Source organism: Erythrolamprus reginae, chromosome 1 (assembly GCF_031021105.1).
Source record: "Erythrolamprus reginae isolate rEryReg1 chromosome 1, rEryReg1.hap1, whole genome shotgun sequence".
In the NCBI taxonomy this organism is placed as follows: domain Eukaryota; kingdom Metazoa; phylum Chordata; class Lepidosauria; order Squamata; family Dipsadidae; genus Erythrolamprus; species Erythrolamprus reginae.
Window position 1 is genome coordinate 190,862,103 of NC_091950.1, and position 15,570 is coordinate 190,877,672.

At 36.3% G+C, this 15,570-nt stretch overlaps 1 protein-coding gene across 3 annotated transcripts in view; it reads right to left on the reverse strand.

Moving 5' to 3' along the window:
* Window positions 1-15,570, reverse strand: part of LOC139156308 (neurabin-2-like) — a 72,664-nt gene that overhangs the window by 12,384 nt on the left and 44,710 nt on the right. For all 3 annotated transcript variants that reach the window (XM_070731766.1, XM_070731764.1, XM_070731765.1), the window contains exons 14-16: window positions 6,829-6,910; window positions 3,587-3,658; window positions 2,246-2,441 (exon numbers count right to left, since the gene is read on the reverse strand). In XM_070731766.1, coding sequence (XP_070587867.1) covers window positions 2,246-2,441; window positions 3,587-3,658; window positions 6,829-6,910 — 350 coding nt within the window. The remainder of the gene's footprint in view (window positions 1-2,245; window positions 2,442-3,586; window positions 3,659-6,828; window positions 6,911-15,570) is intronic.

Sequence of the window (15,570 nt, forward strand, 5' to 3'; positions counted from 1 at the left end):
AATTTACACTTCATATTTCTTGTATTAATGTATTTAGTGTGGTACAAATATTAACTAATTTGGATGAAAAAAGGGAAGTGCCAATGAGGTGCTACAGTGGGGCTAGGTCTCTGGGGAAACAAGTTTGTTTTACATCCCATAAGACTCTTGGACATACATACATGAATGTATGCATTGTGCTAATGGAGCCACAGAATGGTCAGTCTGGATCCAACCCATTATTGCTTAATTGATGAATTACCAACTGCACTGACTAAGTTCACACAACATCCTAAGTCAAAAAAACTATATAATGATTTAGCTACACCTTAAGAGAGTTACTTTCCTGATTGATTCATTCTATTTGCCAGCCATACAAAATACGTTTTCCCTAATGAAAGGAAACTATTCAGCCATTTGCAAGCAGGCTTAAATTGTTTAAAATTATGTTGACAAATACTTTGCAAGCTTGCAAGATATAATAAATGATCTGTCAAGGAAAAGACAGACAAAATGAAAAAAAGCATGGTTTGGAATGCATACCCAAGATTATCACTAAACAGAACAAACAAAAGAATCTATAAAAGAAAACCAAGCTAGACAAAGATGTATCCAGTAAATCAACATTTATCACAAAAAAAGTAGAATGCAAGCTTATAAATATTCTATGGGATATAAAACAAAGCTCTAGACTAGTTGATGACATTATTAAATTCAGCTTTGGAATAACTACTTTCTGGAATAACTACTTTCTGTAAGAACAGAAAATGTAGCATTTAACATATTTAGCTATTTATTATTTATCTAAATATGATTTATCAACTCTTGATACATAAAAATACGCAAAAGCCACTTTCAATGATAAACAATTTAGCAAATTTCCTTAACATATTTTTTTATTATTGCAGAGGGATCTCATTGTCTTCCATTTATTGCTGCTTAAGGAGTTTAAAGGGGGAAAAAATTGCCTAAAGTATAACTATATATTGAACAATTTTACTATTTTGAATATGTTGGTTGCATCTTAAAGTAGAAATTCTTTCTGAATTATATGGTGGATCACTGGTATCAAAAAGTAGTTTGTTTAGTATAATCAATTAATATTAATTACATTAATTAAATTATTGCAGCTGGCAAGAAATAAAGCCACATATATCAACTTTTTGACTCAGTACTTTAGCAGTTCTGTTAAATTTGTGGCAGGGAGTTTAATAGCAACATTTGATTTAACAACAAAAATTGTAAAAAGCATGGATTCATGCCTTCCCACATTTCACATTCTTTTTTAAACATCTTTGCAGCCATCTTGCAAGTTCTTGTATCCATCATTACCAATCATGATTTGCCAAGTGGAGATATGTTAATTTAAGGAAAGTTAGTATTTTTCCCCCCTGTACCTGTGGTTAGTTGTTTTAACTGTTGTACAAACATACATATCTTTATAAATGTTTGGGAAAGCTGTCAGAAGCAATTTGTTTTAATTATAATTAATCAAATTTTAAAGAAACTAGGAGAAAGAAATAGTTATCTTATAGCTTGTAATAAACTACATTTAATAAACAATATGAAAGGACCACTGAACCAAGAAAGATTTTAATCTAGCAAAATATTTCTCCTGATGGAACAGAGCTCAATAATTCTTTCTCTCTTAGCACTCCTTTACACTGCTAAATCCAATGCCCTAAGGGCTTCATTATTCTTTAAATAGTGAGGTGACAGAAGATTTGACAAAAGAGAAAGAAAAAGGGCTCTTTCCCATGACTTGAATTACTCCAAATGAAGTACTGCCTTATGAGGAGAAGCTCTGAATCCAACTCTACGTATTTCAGTAATCCTTTTTGGGCTGTAGTGTAGAAGCCAAATTTAACTACCATGTTTTCCCCAAAATAAGACCTTATCTTTTTTTTTTAACCCCGAAATAAACGCTTGGCCTTATTGTCATGCACTCAAAAGCCCGATTGTGCTTATTATCAGGGGATGTTTTATTTTGGGGGAAACAAGCATTTCATGTCATACTAAAATTTCACAAATTAAGAGACATCACTGCAGTTCTCCTATTAGTTCTCTCCCTAGAAATATGTATAGTGATGACTAACGTACTTTTAGTTAGTACGCTACTGCATTTCAAGCTTGTATAGAAGATGTAAGGTAGTCCTTTGGGTTTGAAGAAGAAATAAGATAGGTCTAGAAAATCCAAGCAATACTAACTATTGAGGAAGTCAGCATATCTAAAAGTGCATCATATATTCAAACAGACTACATTTACCTTGCTTCTGGTCTTCTCTTGGCTTTGTTCAATGGCAATGTCCTGCCCACCCTGAGAAAAACTCAGGGTGCTACTAGAGCTGTGTTCTTTATGGCTGTCTCCAAACCAAGAGAAAGGCATACAAGTAGGAATAGGTGAATCAGAATCTGAGGCAGATAAATTGTTGTCAGGGTCTTCCAATAATTCTCGTGAACCTCTGAAATAATATAATGTCCATAAAACCATATATCAACATTTACTGTACATACATATCAAGCTACTTAATGTGTTTGTCACGGTTCTATTTAAACATTTATAACCATTTATAGCACAAAACTTAAATAAATTTAATAAACTGAATAAGCTTAGCTTACTATTTTTAAAGCATTTTAAAAATAGTTCTGTTACTAAGGGATTTCTGTCTTATTCTAGCAAACAGAGAAGAACTGCCAATGCTGAAAAACTTTTAGCAATAACTCTTGAGGGCATACCCAGAAAATGTATATATGTAAAAAAAAATATTTCTGAATATGTTACACTTTTCTTTTTTTAAAGAAAGTTTATATAAGATTGGATATAGAAACAGGGTTTCAGGTATGTTTTCTGTATGGAAAAATGACCTCACAATTTAATCCAGGAAACTCCCTTTTTAATTTCACTATTAGCTTATTTTATTTTATAAAAAGGATAAAGTTAAACTGCTTCAAAACTGCCTGACAAAGGTATCTAGAATCTAAAATACGTTTATGAAGCTATTTCCAAATTAAAAGCAGCAATACAAATCTTTTAAAGATATAATTTAAATTGGGCAAATAGGCACAAATGAATCCTAAGATCTTCAAACCTTAACCCATTTTTGAGTAAATTACTATATAATAGTATCAGCAGATATCACAGCAAAATGAAATAGCCTGCTGTTAGAACATACTGTAAACATATGATTAATAACGTGAAAACATGAAAAACAAACTGCAGCGCAAATTTATAGAATATAAAATGAAAAATTTTAAAATATAGGACATTTGTTTTCTATTAAAATCACTTCCAATGAATCTCCACAGACACAATGAAGTACAAGAAAAGAAATTCATTGAAGCTTTGATATAGTAAGTGTTTGGACTCTAGATATTCTGGAAAAAGATCTTACAATTTATTAAATCTTTTTTTAAAAAAACGTGGAAATAATCTATATGATGTAGATGGATGGAATGCTTGCACATGGACATTTCCCCCCCTGAAGACTGAAATTTGTAATGAAGAATGCAATGCTGAACTGTGAATTCATTCCAAAAAATAAAATATTGTAGTTCCAAAAAACACTTCAACTTGAAATGTATCAATAAGAATGTAGCTTATACATACCTGCTGTCCAGAGAACCCCTTGCATTTTCTTTTTCTTGTTTTTTGCCTTTACCCCCAGATTTTCTTAGGCCCCTGAAATTATATTGGACGAATATCTTAAGCACTTCATAGGTCTTAAACTGCAATCCTTATCTAGAGGTAAGACTTAACTAAGGCACAGACTTGAATAGGCATATACAGGATTGAGTTGTTCCAAAGTGCTCACATCATAAGCCTAAATATAACAGTTTATCACTCCACTCTGATAAAGACATACATCACGGTCTGCAGAGAGGGGCGGCATACAAATCCAATAAATAATAATAAAATAATCATAATCATAATGTACAGGGGGTAGACAAAAAACCGGAAACACTTGACTTTTTAGCATTATAATGTTTGAACATGTTCAAATCAATCAGAACTTGACATATTTAATGTTTTTTTTCAAATTCTGTTATTTTTAAACTACCCTTTTTTTTTACAGAAATTTAAGGAAATTGGTTATAACCTTCTAGAAATGGCAGACCTCTCAGACTTTCAAAGAGGCCAAATTGCTGGTGCTCAAATGGCAGGCGCTAGTGTGATAGAAAGTGCCCGAATGTTTGGCATTTCAAGAGGTAATGTCTCAATAGTAATGACTGCTTTTGAAAGAGAAGGGAAAACATCCTCAGCCAAGCACAGGTCTGGTCGAAAGTCAAAGTTGTCTGAGAAAGAACGTCGGACTCTAGAGCGAATTGTTAGAGCGGATCGCAAGACCACAGCTCCTAAAATCACTGCAGAGCTCAATAGACACATACAGAACCCAGGTTCCACAAAAACTGTTTGAAGGGAGCTTCACAAATCTGGATTCCACGGAAGAGCTGCAATTAGAAAACCTCTGCTCTCAAAGACAAATGTTTCAAAGCGTTTAGAGTGGTGTAGAAACCACCGGAAATGGTCCCTCGAGCAGTGGCAAAATGTGATTTTATCTGACGAATCATCGTTTACCCTTTTTCCAATCTCCGGCCATGTTTACGTTTGGAGACAACCAAAAGAATCATTTCATCCAGACTGCCTTCTCCCAACCGTCAAACATGGTGGGGGTTCAGTGATGATCTGGGGTGCTATTTTTTGGAAATCCACCAGGCTAATGATTTCCCTTCATGGAAGAATTAACAGCCATCACTATTTAGGACTTTTTGCCAAACAAATTCATCCTATGGTTCAAGGGGGGGATGCCATCTTTCAAGATGATAATGCACCAATCCATAGAGCAAGAATTGTTAAAAATTGCATGAGGAACATTCTAATGAAGTTCAGCATCTCAACTTTATTGAGCATTTATGGTCGATTTTAGATATTCAAGTAAGAAGTCGATTTCAACCACCATCGTCTCTAAAATAACTGTAGGGTGCTTTAACTGAAGAATGGGCTAAAATTCCTTTGGAAACAATTCACAATTTGTATGAATCAATACTTCGGAGAATTGAGGCTGTATTTGCCACAAAAGATGGACCAACACCATATTAAAAGATACTTTGATGATTTTTCAAGATGTTTCCATTTTTCTATCCACCCCCTGTATTTTACAGTTCAAAACTTTCATACTAGAATATATGCTACACTGAATACTTTATGAAATTTTATTTGCTAAAGTATGAAAAACAACACATTATAATATAAATTAATAATACAGTGAAAGAGAAATGTTATATACCAGGAGTAGTTCTGACTACTTTTAAGCATAACACAGTTATGTTAAATTGTCTTTTACTTTTAGCAGCAATTTGCTATACAGTGGTACCTCTACCTAAGAACAATTCTACTTAAGAACTTTTCTAGACAAGAACGGGTGCTCAAGTTTTTTTTGCCTCTGGTTAAGAACAATTTTCTACTTAAGAACCCGAGCCCAGAAAAATTTCCCAGGAAATTTGAGAGCGGCACGAAGGCCGGGCCAGTTTCCTGCCATTCCCCCTTTAATCCCGGCCATCTCGAACTTTTCTGGGCTGCCAGAGGAGCCTTTCGGGGGCACTTATTTCATTCAGATTAATTTGGCAGCCCAGAGCGAATGAAGCATTTTCCTTTCTCTGGGTGCTCGGAGAGGGAATAAACCTCTGCCAGCGTCCAGAGAAAAGAAATGTTCCCTTCACTATGGGCAGCGACTGTCCTCCTCCTCCTCTTCTTCCTCCTCCTCCCACCTAAATTCCGAGTTTTTATTTGCTTTTACATTGATTCCTATGGGGGAAATTGCTTCTTTTCTACTTTTCTAGTTAAGAACTTGGTCATGAAATGAATTAAGTTCTTAAGTAGAGGTACCAGTGTATAATAAAAATCTGATAGCTATCTTTCTAGATTTTATACTACTTCAAACAGATTATATGCAAAGAAGTAGAGAAGTTCCACTTTTAATTAAATCTAGTACCAAATGATAGTCCCCTTCAATTTAAAATTAATCTGAATGAAATAATTTTGTTTCATTATTTAAATATATAGAAGCAGTTCTCAGTTAGCAAGCACAATTGGGTGTAGAATTTTGGCACAAATTTGAGATTGTTAAGCAGATCACTCTAGCACCTGCCTTGATGTTTATCACCATTTTTATAATGGTTGTAAAATAAGTCACTATGGTTGTCAAATGAATCCATTGTCCTCAATGGCTTTTTGCTGAAAAATGCCAGAAAACTGGCAAAAAATGTCACAAATATTAGGACATGGCCATGGGATGCTGCAATGATATGACCACGGAGGGAGGGGGGAGGGGAGCGGATTTTAACTTTGAAGTTGGGTCATAGTTTTGAGTCCATCATAACTTTGAAAGATCATTAAGTAACTGGTTGTTAAGCGATGACTCCTATATCATGTATATAATACACAATAATCATATTTCACTCATATCCTATTAACCATAATAATAATAATAATAATAATAATAATAATAATAATAATAATAATAATAATAATAGTAGTAGTAGTAGTAGTAGTAGTAGTAGTTATAATACTGTAGCTTAAGTCAAAACAAAACAGTTATAATACTGTAGCTTAAGCCAAAACTCCAAAACTCAATCTTTGAAGATAAATAATACTTTCTAGTGGCATGAGGCTAAAATAAGTTTCCTGTGATAATATAATAAATTCTAGGATGCACTTAAAGTGATAATATATGTATTATTAGCAGCAATAATTATTCAGATGAATGTCTAATCTTGAATGTAAGAGAACTGTAGTTTAATAAACCAATGCAAGAATATTAACTTTCTGTTTTAAAACCAAACAAGTCATACCCAAAATCTGGAAATCGTCTTTTGTATTTCCCCACAGAAGGACCATCCCCGGATTCAGACTTTTCTTCAGCTTTTTTGTCATCTGTAATAAATATATTTACTGAAATAAATTATGTACCATAATGTTCATTTAATCAAATGATGAGAGAAAATAGAGCAATTCTACATAAGGATAAACAAGATGTTATTGAGCAACACTTTCTTATGATGATAATGTTAAATTCCTAGATCTTAAAAACAGTGAATAAAGTACATAATTAGCAGATATAGGAAAATTAAAATAGGCTTTCCTCGGAAACCCCCCCCCCCCACAACTACATCATGTTTTTAACAGATTTAAATGTCTTTAAATAACAGATTCTGAAACAAATATTTTTGCAATTACCACTGGTGAAAATTTCTAAAGGTAACAAGTTGTCAAGACAGGGCTTAGTATCTACAAGTTAATTCTGCCTCTCTAATTTGCACAAAACATATAAAAAGAAAGTAAATGATGCCTACTCAAAAGTTGAGGAAAATCCTGAAGTTGTCTGATTCTAGTAAAAAGCTGGGTGATTTTGGCCAGTGAATCTCACTCAGCCCAACACACCTGATAGGGCTATTATAGGAAAATAGGAGGAAGGTGTGCTAGATGTATTCATCATCTTGTGTTATTTGTAAAATAATGAAGGTGGGATACAAGCAAATAAATTCCCAATAGCATCTGAAATACTTTCAAACCTAGCCATCAATGACCATAACCTCTACTGCTCTGAGAAACAGCAATCAATTTTTTATCTACTGGGACACACTGAAAAAAATACAACCCCCATAAAGGATCCTCAATGTAAAAACACAGAGTATAATAAATTACTGCTAAGGATAGTTTTAGGAAGTTGTATGAATATCCTCAAGTCAGAATTATATTAATGATCGCTAAATATGTGCCCACCACCCGACAAACATACACTATATACACTTGTTTTATGTTGTGTGTATCTTAAAATTGTTAAAAATCAATTTTAAAAAATTAAGAAAATATTTTTTTAAAAAAGATCTCTAAATACTGAAAAGCTTTTTCGCTGTTCTATTTTTTCCATCAGTAGTTCTTAAAGGCTAATATAGGAAGGTTCCACACAGAGAGAGATTCTGTTCATGTAGTTCAGGGGGCATTAAATCTCTTGACATGCTTCACTACATTTTCCCTAGACTTCTTAGAAGCTCTTTATTGTATTGGAACTTTGGCTCAGTGGCTAAGACTCTGAGTTTCTGAGGTCCGCAGTTCAGTGGTTCGAATCTCTAGCGCTGAGTAACAGAGTGAGTTCCCATTACTTGTCCCAGCTTCTGCCAACTTTGCAGTTTGAAAACATGTAAAAATGCAAGTAGAAAAATATGGACCACCTTGGTGGGAAGGTAACAGCGCACATGACCAGGGAATTGTCATGTCCACATGACCACGGAACTGCCTCTTTAACTTAGAAACGGAAATGAGCACCGTTCCCTACAGTCGGGAACAACTAGAACCTTTACCGTTACTTATTCCACACAGTAACTGTCTACAAAGGCATCCAATTTCTAGTCACCTGCTGTACATTTGGGGTGAAGTAATGGCAGGATAAGTAGGGGTTTGAACAAAAAAAAAAAAGATCTCTTAAACTCTCTAATCTTCAGGACATGCAAAAAATAACATTTCAAGAATCTTGAATAAACTGCAGCAAAGTTGGACGATTGAGGTTATGATTGAGAAATAGAAAGTTGCTGAGTATTATTAAAAATATTTCATTTGTGGAACCTTTTTGTAAGAATAGTATGCAAACAAATACAATTATACAAATGTATATAACAATACTAATGGACCACAAGTTTCATAAATATAGCAACATTTAAATGAAAAGAAAAAAGGGCTAAAATTGCATTGTAGTTCCAAACACTGACAATGTTCCTTGAAGTCTTGTCAAAAGCTACTTCAAAAATTGGTTAAAAACACTGTTGTAAATCAATTTTAATTTTTCCTTCCAGTGCTGTGTTATTTTTCTGGTCAACTCCCACGCTCTCTAAATCCACTCTTTTTACAATATCTTGATATATATATTCCAAATAGTGGGGATAAAGCCAAGAATAATATACATATTCTTACCATACTTGCAATAGAACCAGAGTTATATTAATAATCTTATATTGGCCTCAAGCACAATAATACCAGGATACAGTCAAACCATATATGTTTACATTCTGACTCCTGAGGGATTCTACAATTACCAAACATTATAGTCACCTCTTTTCAAACATTCTTTGAGGATGTATGCTGCTGTATCAAAATCATTTAAAGATAATAGGAAAATAATTTCATGTTATTTAGTGTGTTCTTCCATTGATTTATCAGATTAGGACATTTAAACTCTTTATAGCCAAGGCCTGGAGGTAACTACTATGAAATTCCTTCAAACTTACTATAAAGAGTTTTGAGCTAAGAAGCAACAGATGATGCAACAGCATTTAGAAAAGTGAAAGGATTGGGCATTTTAGTTTATATATTGATTTCTTTATCACACCATAAACATTCCCACAGTATTTTCTGGAACCTCTAACCATTAACGGGGATTCAAAAGCAGCAACTACATGTGAATGAAATAAACTAAATAATATGCTTAACTTAAATATACTGCTAAGAACCAGGGTGAGATTTAAATAATAATAATTCAGGTTTACAAACACTTTACTCAGAGTTAAGTTGACTAAAAATGATAATAGTATTAAACAGTTTATATACACAAAAATAATAATGTTTTGAGCCTGAATATTTTATTACATATTACAGAACCATCAAGCTTATCATAATAAAAATAAGATAAAATATAGTGCGGCAAGATGACGAGAAAGGCAAAAGATACAGTAAGAAAAGGCAAAAGTGTTGCACCATTCTAAACTATGCAGAATATTATGATCCACATGGTATACACCAAATTGTTATTAGTAAAACACAAATTCTACAGGTTGCATGTGCACACTTACCAATGGCTTGTATTATCTTAAAGTCTTTGTCTTACAGAAATATATTATTTTTAACTGTGATTATACATGACATTTTGAGTAAATGGGTTAGTTGTATTTGTGACTCAATTGATGTCACAAATACATAAATAAAAACAGAGAGGGGGGGGATGAAAGAGGTGAAAAATATGAATGGTGAAATTGAGAAAATTGAGAAAATTCAAAATAAAATATTAGAAAATGAAGGCAAAATAAAAACAATTGAAGTGAAAGTGGAATAGAGGTAACAAATTATTTCTAGCCAATAGGGAATTGGACAATCATTCATGTATTTAGAGTGGGAAACGGGTCTAGCACTTTTAGACTCCTCCACTTGGCCAAGCCTGTTCCGTCCCCAACCTTCCGCCCACCAGACATTGGTTGCTGCCTTTTCCCCTTGGCCCTTTCGCCGAATGGATCTCAAAAGCACTTTTGCCTGGCCCTTTGGACGCAGGGGACACTTGGCCATCAGCCAATCACAGGTTTGTTACTTTTCATTCATTGGACCTGGGGGAGGGAAGGCGGCGTGCGTCCACCTTCCCCAGTGAGAGCAGATGAGCAAGCCTGCGGAGGTGGGTCGGGCAAGCTTTTGCCTCTCCTCCCCACCCCCAGCTGCCGACCTCCCAGTCCTGGTAGTGGCAGGCAAGTTCCATGAGGAGGCAGTGGCGAGGAGGAGGAGGAGGAAAGGGAGGGCGAAGAGGGCTGGAAAGTCAGAAAGGAGCAGCAACAGCTCTGGCGGCAGCAGTGCTGACCGTTAGAGCATGGCGGCGGCAGCAATGCTGACCGCTAGAGCATGGCGGCAGCAATGCTTTTAACTGTAGCAGCCAAAACAAATGGAGCCTTTGCTATTTATTGGTGGGAACCGGAGCGGGCCGGCTCAGCTCACCTGACCCCTCGCCGCATGGCCCGCAGCCGCTGTAGAATAGTCCCCCCCCCAGCCGGGACTGGATGCCTCCCCAGCCCTCTTCGGCTCAGGTGCTGCGCTCTTTCTGCTGAGCCTTTGGCCGCGGAGCCTGTGGCTGCAGCAGCTGGGGGCTGGCAGTCATCTACACTGAGGCTCCCTCAACCCCACCTCCCTTTCAGCCTTGTGGCTACAAGCAAACAAGGAAGCAAGTGTGCACCCTCCCCCACCTCCCCCTACTCTCCACAGCCGGCGCTTTGCAGGCTTGGGGGTGAGCGGGCGCATGGCCCACCGCCTATATCGGGAAGAGTCGGGTGGGGAGAGAGCTCAGCCAGCATCTGCCTTCTAAAGCCCGGGACAGATTTAGAATGTCGCCGCGGCCACTATCAAACAAAGCCAGCAATCTGCCCAAGAGCTACAAGATTGCCTTGGAATCAGTTCCGGATTTGCAGAGGGAAGGCATCAGGAGTGAAGGGCTGTTTTGTTCTTCAGTCTTCTTGCTTGCCCCCCCGATCTCCTGCCCTCCGCAAATCCGGAACTGATTCCAAGGCGAGCTTGCAGCTCTCGGGCAGACTGGAGGGAAGGTTGGAGGCCGGACAGTAGTTGTTTAAAATAGCTGAATCCAGCAAAGGCTTCTTGAGGAGAGGCCGCACCTCTTCTTTTAACGGAGGTGGAAAGAATCCCTCCCTCAAGGAAGCGTTGACAATCACCTGGATCCAGCTTCGTGTCTCCCCCCTACTGGCCGAAACCAGCCAGGAGAGACATGGGTCCAACAAACAAGTGGAGGAGCTCACAGCTGGTATGGCCTTGTCCACTTCATAAGGTGTCACGAATTCAAACTCGTCCCATACAATTGGACTAAGACTTGCCACAGTCACCTCAATCGATCCTGACCTGGAATCAAGGTCAGTCCGAATCTGAGCAATTTTGTCAACAAGAAACTGATTAAACTCCTCAGCTCTACCCTGCAAGGGCTCCACCATTTCCCCCATGTCAAGGAGGGAGCGACTCACCCTACACAAGGCAGTTGGGCAAGATTATAATAAAGAAACAAGAATGAATTGGAACATGTGGGAAGTTAAATCCACGTCTCTTAGCAGGTACTTGTAATTTATGCAATGAAATCTTCCTGGAAGTCCTTGCCATAGAAATCTATTCATTACCCAACAGATTTGTTTAAGGTAATTGGATGGAATAATAAATATGTAAAAGCCTCTTAAAATATAAATCAACTGCTGTGCTGCATTTATCTTAAGTATACATCTTACACCAAGTACTCAAAGTAATCAATGATTATCTGTCTGGATTATCTTTCATCTCCAAAATAGGAAAAGGTCATCATCTGAAAATACTGTGGGAATGTTTATGTTGTGATAAAGAAATCAATATATAAACTAAAATGCCCAATCCTTTCACTTTTCTAAATGCTGTTGCGTCATCAAGTCTAATTTATTGCAGTATATAGAATTTACTATCTGTTATCTATCATATATCCATGATGGCGAACCTACGGCACACATGATGACACAGGTGGCACATGGAGCTATATCTGAGTGTGCGGGAGGTGTTGCCCTATGTTAGCTCCAGCGCACATTTTTTGCCTTCTGGAGGGCAGGAGGGGCATTTCTGCTCTCCCCAGGCTTCAGGAAAGCCTCCAGGGCCTGTGAATGGTGAAAAACAGTCCCAATGGGCCTACTTCTGCGCAGGACGTACAAGGAAAGGCACTGCCACAAAAAATGCTATTGCCGCGATCTTTGCCATCTGGAATTGCCCAATAACATGATGTTCTATTTTTGCCTCAGCATGCCCTGTTTTTTGAATCCGTGAGGAAAAAGAGCATTGCGTTTTCGGGCTCTACACTGGAGGTATAATGCAAAAATGCTGCTGCTAGGATCTCTGCCGCCTGGAACTGCCTGAAAATGCAGTCCTTTTTTTTTTTTTGCCTCTGCACACCCGTATTTTTGAATCTGGAAGGAAAAAGAGCATTGGTTTTTTGGGCTCTGCACAGGAGGGGTAATGCAAGGAGCTGCCACCAAAAACTGGATTCATATTAAGGAAGGCATTTAATGTTTTCGTTTTATTGCACTGTTTTTAGAAAATAAGAGGTGATAAATTGCTGATGATCACTTGAGAAAAGACTACTTCTCCTCATGCTGCCTCCGTCAGGAAGAAAAAGCAACGTAGTGGCAGGAAAGGCCTATGTAGGAAGAAGAATTCCATGAAAATGAGGATGGTTCACAAAGGGACAACGCATAATTACCAGGAACTGAATATGTACAAGATTATCTTAGTGGGGAGATATCAACTGATACACATCCATTTCTGAATGAAGAAAAAAGTCTTTTCCATCTTTCATTTATATTACATGTAATGCAATATCCAAACTTTTAACGGGTTTACCCTTTTAAACCTTGATTTACAAGCCTCTTTTTAAAATAAATTAATTCAAATAATGACCCATGCTCTAAACTTGCTTTAATGAGCATCCTCATACCACAGTGAGAATATTCTCTGTACTATGATATTTAGTCTCCCATTTACTAATTTTATGCTCTCCTCCACCATATAATGTTCCTCCTCCTCCTTTTAGGTTTTTGCTTTCGTATATATACTTTGTTTTAAATCCTTAGCTTTTTATAATTATAGATTTTTGAACTTTCTATCCTTTTTAATTGACTATACTCCAGCTGCCTTATTCTAGTTTTTGACTGTAATGAACACAGGAACACAGTGGTTCTCAAGGTTAGAATGCTGGGTTGGAGGTTAGCAAATATGTGTTAAGTGCTATTATAGGGCAGGGGGAGCTCCTGTCCTTCACTTCAGCTCCTGCCAGGGACAAGAAAGGAGTTGGCAACTAGATGTCCTCCCCAGACAATGTTACCAACTAATCCTTTCAACTTGGAAGCGTGTGGGTACTTCTGACACAAGTACGACAATCATAATAAACATTTGATAATAACTGAATCTGTTCAGTGAAGATAAAATAGAAGTCCTGATCATATATTAAAACTGTCAATAAAGTATAAGACCAAAAGTGCAAGGGATAAAACTCTGGCCACGATCTGAAATAATACAATTTACAAAATGCAAGTAATAAGCTACCATATGATCATAACGGTGGCATTTTGCTAACTTTAGCAAGACTGGATTTTGTTATAATTTGTATTATACTTTTTTTATTCTATTTCAGTTACATAATGCCTAGATGTTGTGGAATAATTATTACTTTATCATTTTAAAACATGGAGGACTATACAAAATATAACAAGATATTTCCATTCATGCAATAAGAATTCTCTTCCCTCCTTTCCTCTATTCTCTTTTAGTGTTTTCTGAAGCAGATCTCCTCTTTTATGTAAGAAAACCTGCAGCTTCTGTGACAGTGCAGACATAAGAAATTCTTTAACTCAAAATATTTTAGGGAATTGAATAATATCATATCAAAATTTGTATGGCAAAAGACTAAACCAAGAATTAAACTAAAATATGTTCATGGTAATAAACGAAGGGGGGGACTAGGTCTTCCTGATTTCAAACGTTACTATGTTGCCGCCTCTTTAATATGGATAAAGATTGGATCAAACTTTGGAATAAAAGATTGTTAACACTTGAAGGCCACGACTTGCAAACAGGATGGCATACCCACTTGTGGAAGGATGAAAATAAAACATAAAATATATTCAACAAACATTTAATTAGAAAATCCCTATTAAGAACATGGCAAGAAATTAAAAGGAAATACTATATCAAAATTCCCCCGGCTTTCTACAATGGAGGTCATTATCTACTCCAACTTAATTGATCTGACAAAATCGTTAACCTATAAATATATACTACATCCAGATGGACGTTTAAAATCCAGAGAAGAACTAGAAATTCAATATAATAAAATGGACTGGTGGACCTATACCCAAATTAGATCCAGATACAATAAGGATATAAGGGGGGTAGGCATAGAAAAATCCTTTAATTGACTAGATAAAATTTTTATAGGACCAGACAGGAAAAATATAACGATGATATACAATTATCCCCTGGAAATTGATCACCCAGAAGAAGTGGTAAAAGGACCCATGCTTGCATGGACTAAAAATGTACGTCATAACATTCATTTAATAGAATGGGAGAAAACATGGAATATAATCAGTAAAATTACACTATCTGCAGCCTATAAGGAAAATTTTTATAAATTATTTTATAGATGGCATCTCTCCTCATCAAGAATTGCAAAAATGTTCCCAAGATCCACATGAATATGTTGGAAATGTAATAAAGAGATTGGATCTTATTACCACATGTGGTGGACATGTTCTAAACTAAAACTGATGTGGAAGACTGTACACAGGTGGTTGACAGAAATCACAGAAACAGAAATAGAATTCAACCCTGAGGGCTTCCTACTTGGAATTTGGAACAAAAAATACCCAAGACATATATTATATTTAATCACACACATTATTACTGCAACTAGAATAGTTCACGCCCAGATCTGGAAATATAAAAATGTACCTTCAGAAGGTCAAATTATAGAAAAAGTATACAGATGTGCAGAAATGGACGAGATGACAAGGGATATTAAGGGAACAAAAGATAATGAAACCGCTAAAATATGGAAGAAATGGCACAAGTGGATTCAAAAAAGATACCAGACAGAATGACAGTTAATTTCAGACTAAGGGTGTACCGAAATATCTGATAACTTTTCTTCAATTGGCTTACGGTAAATAAATGTATACATTCACAACTTTCGCTATTTTAATATACAGTGATCCCTCGATTTTTGCGGGTTCAAACTTCGCGAAATGGCTATACCACGGTTTTTCAAAAAATAT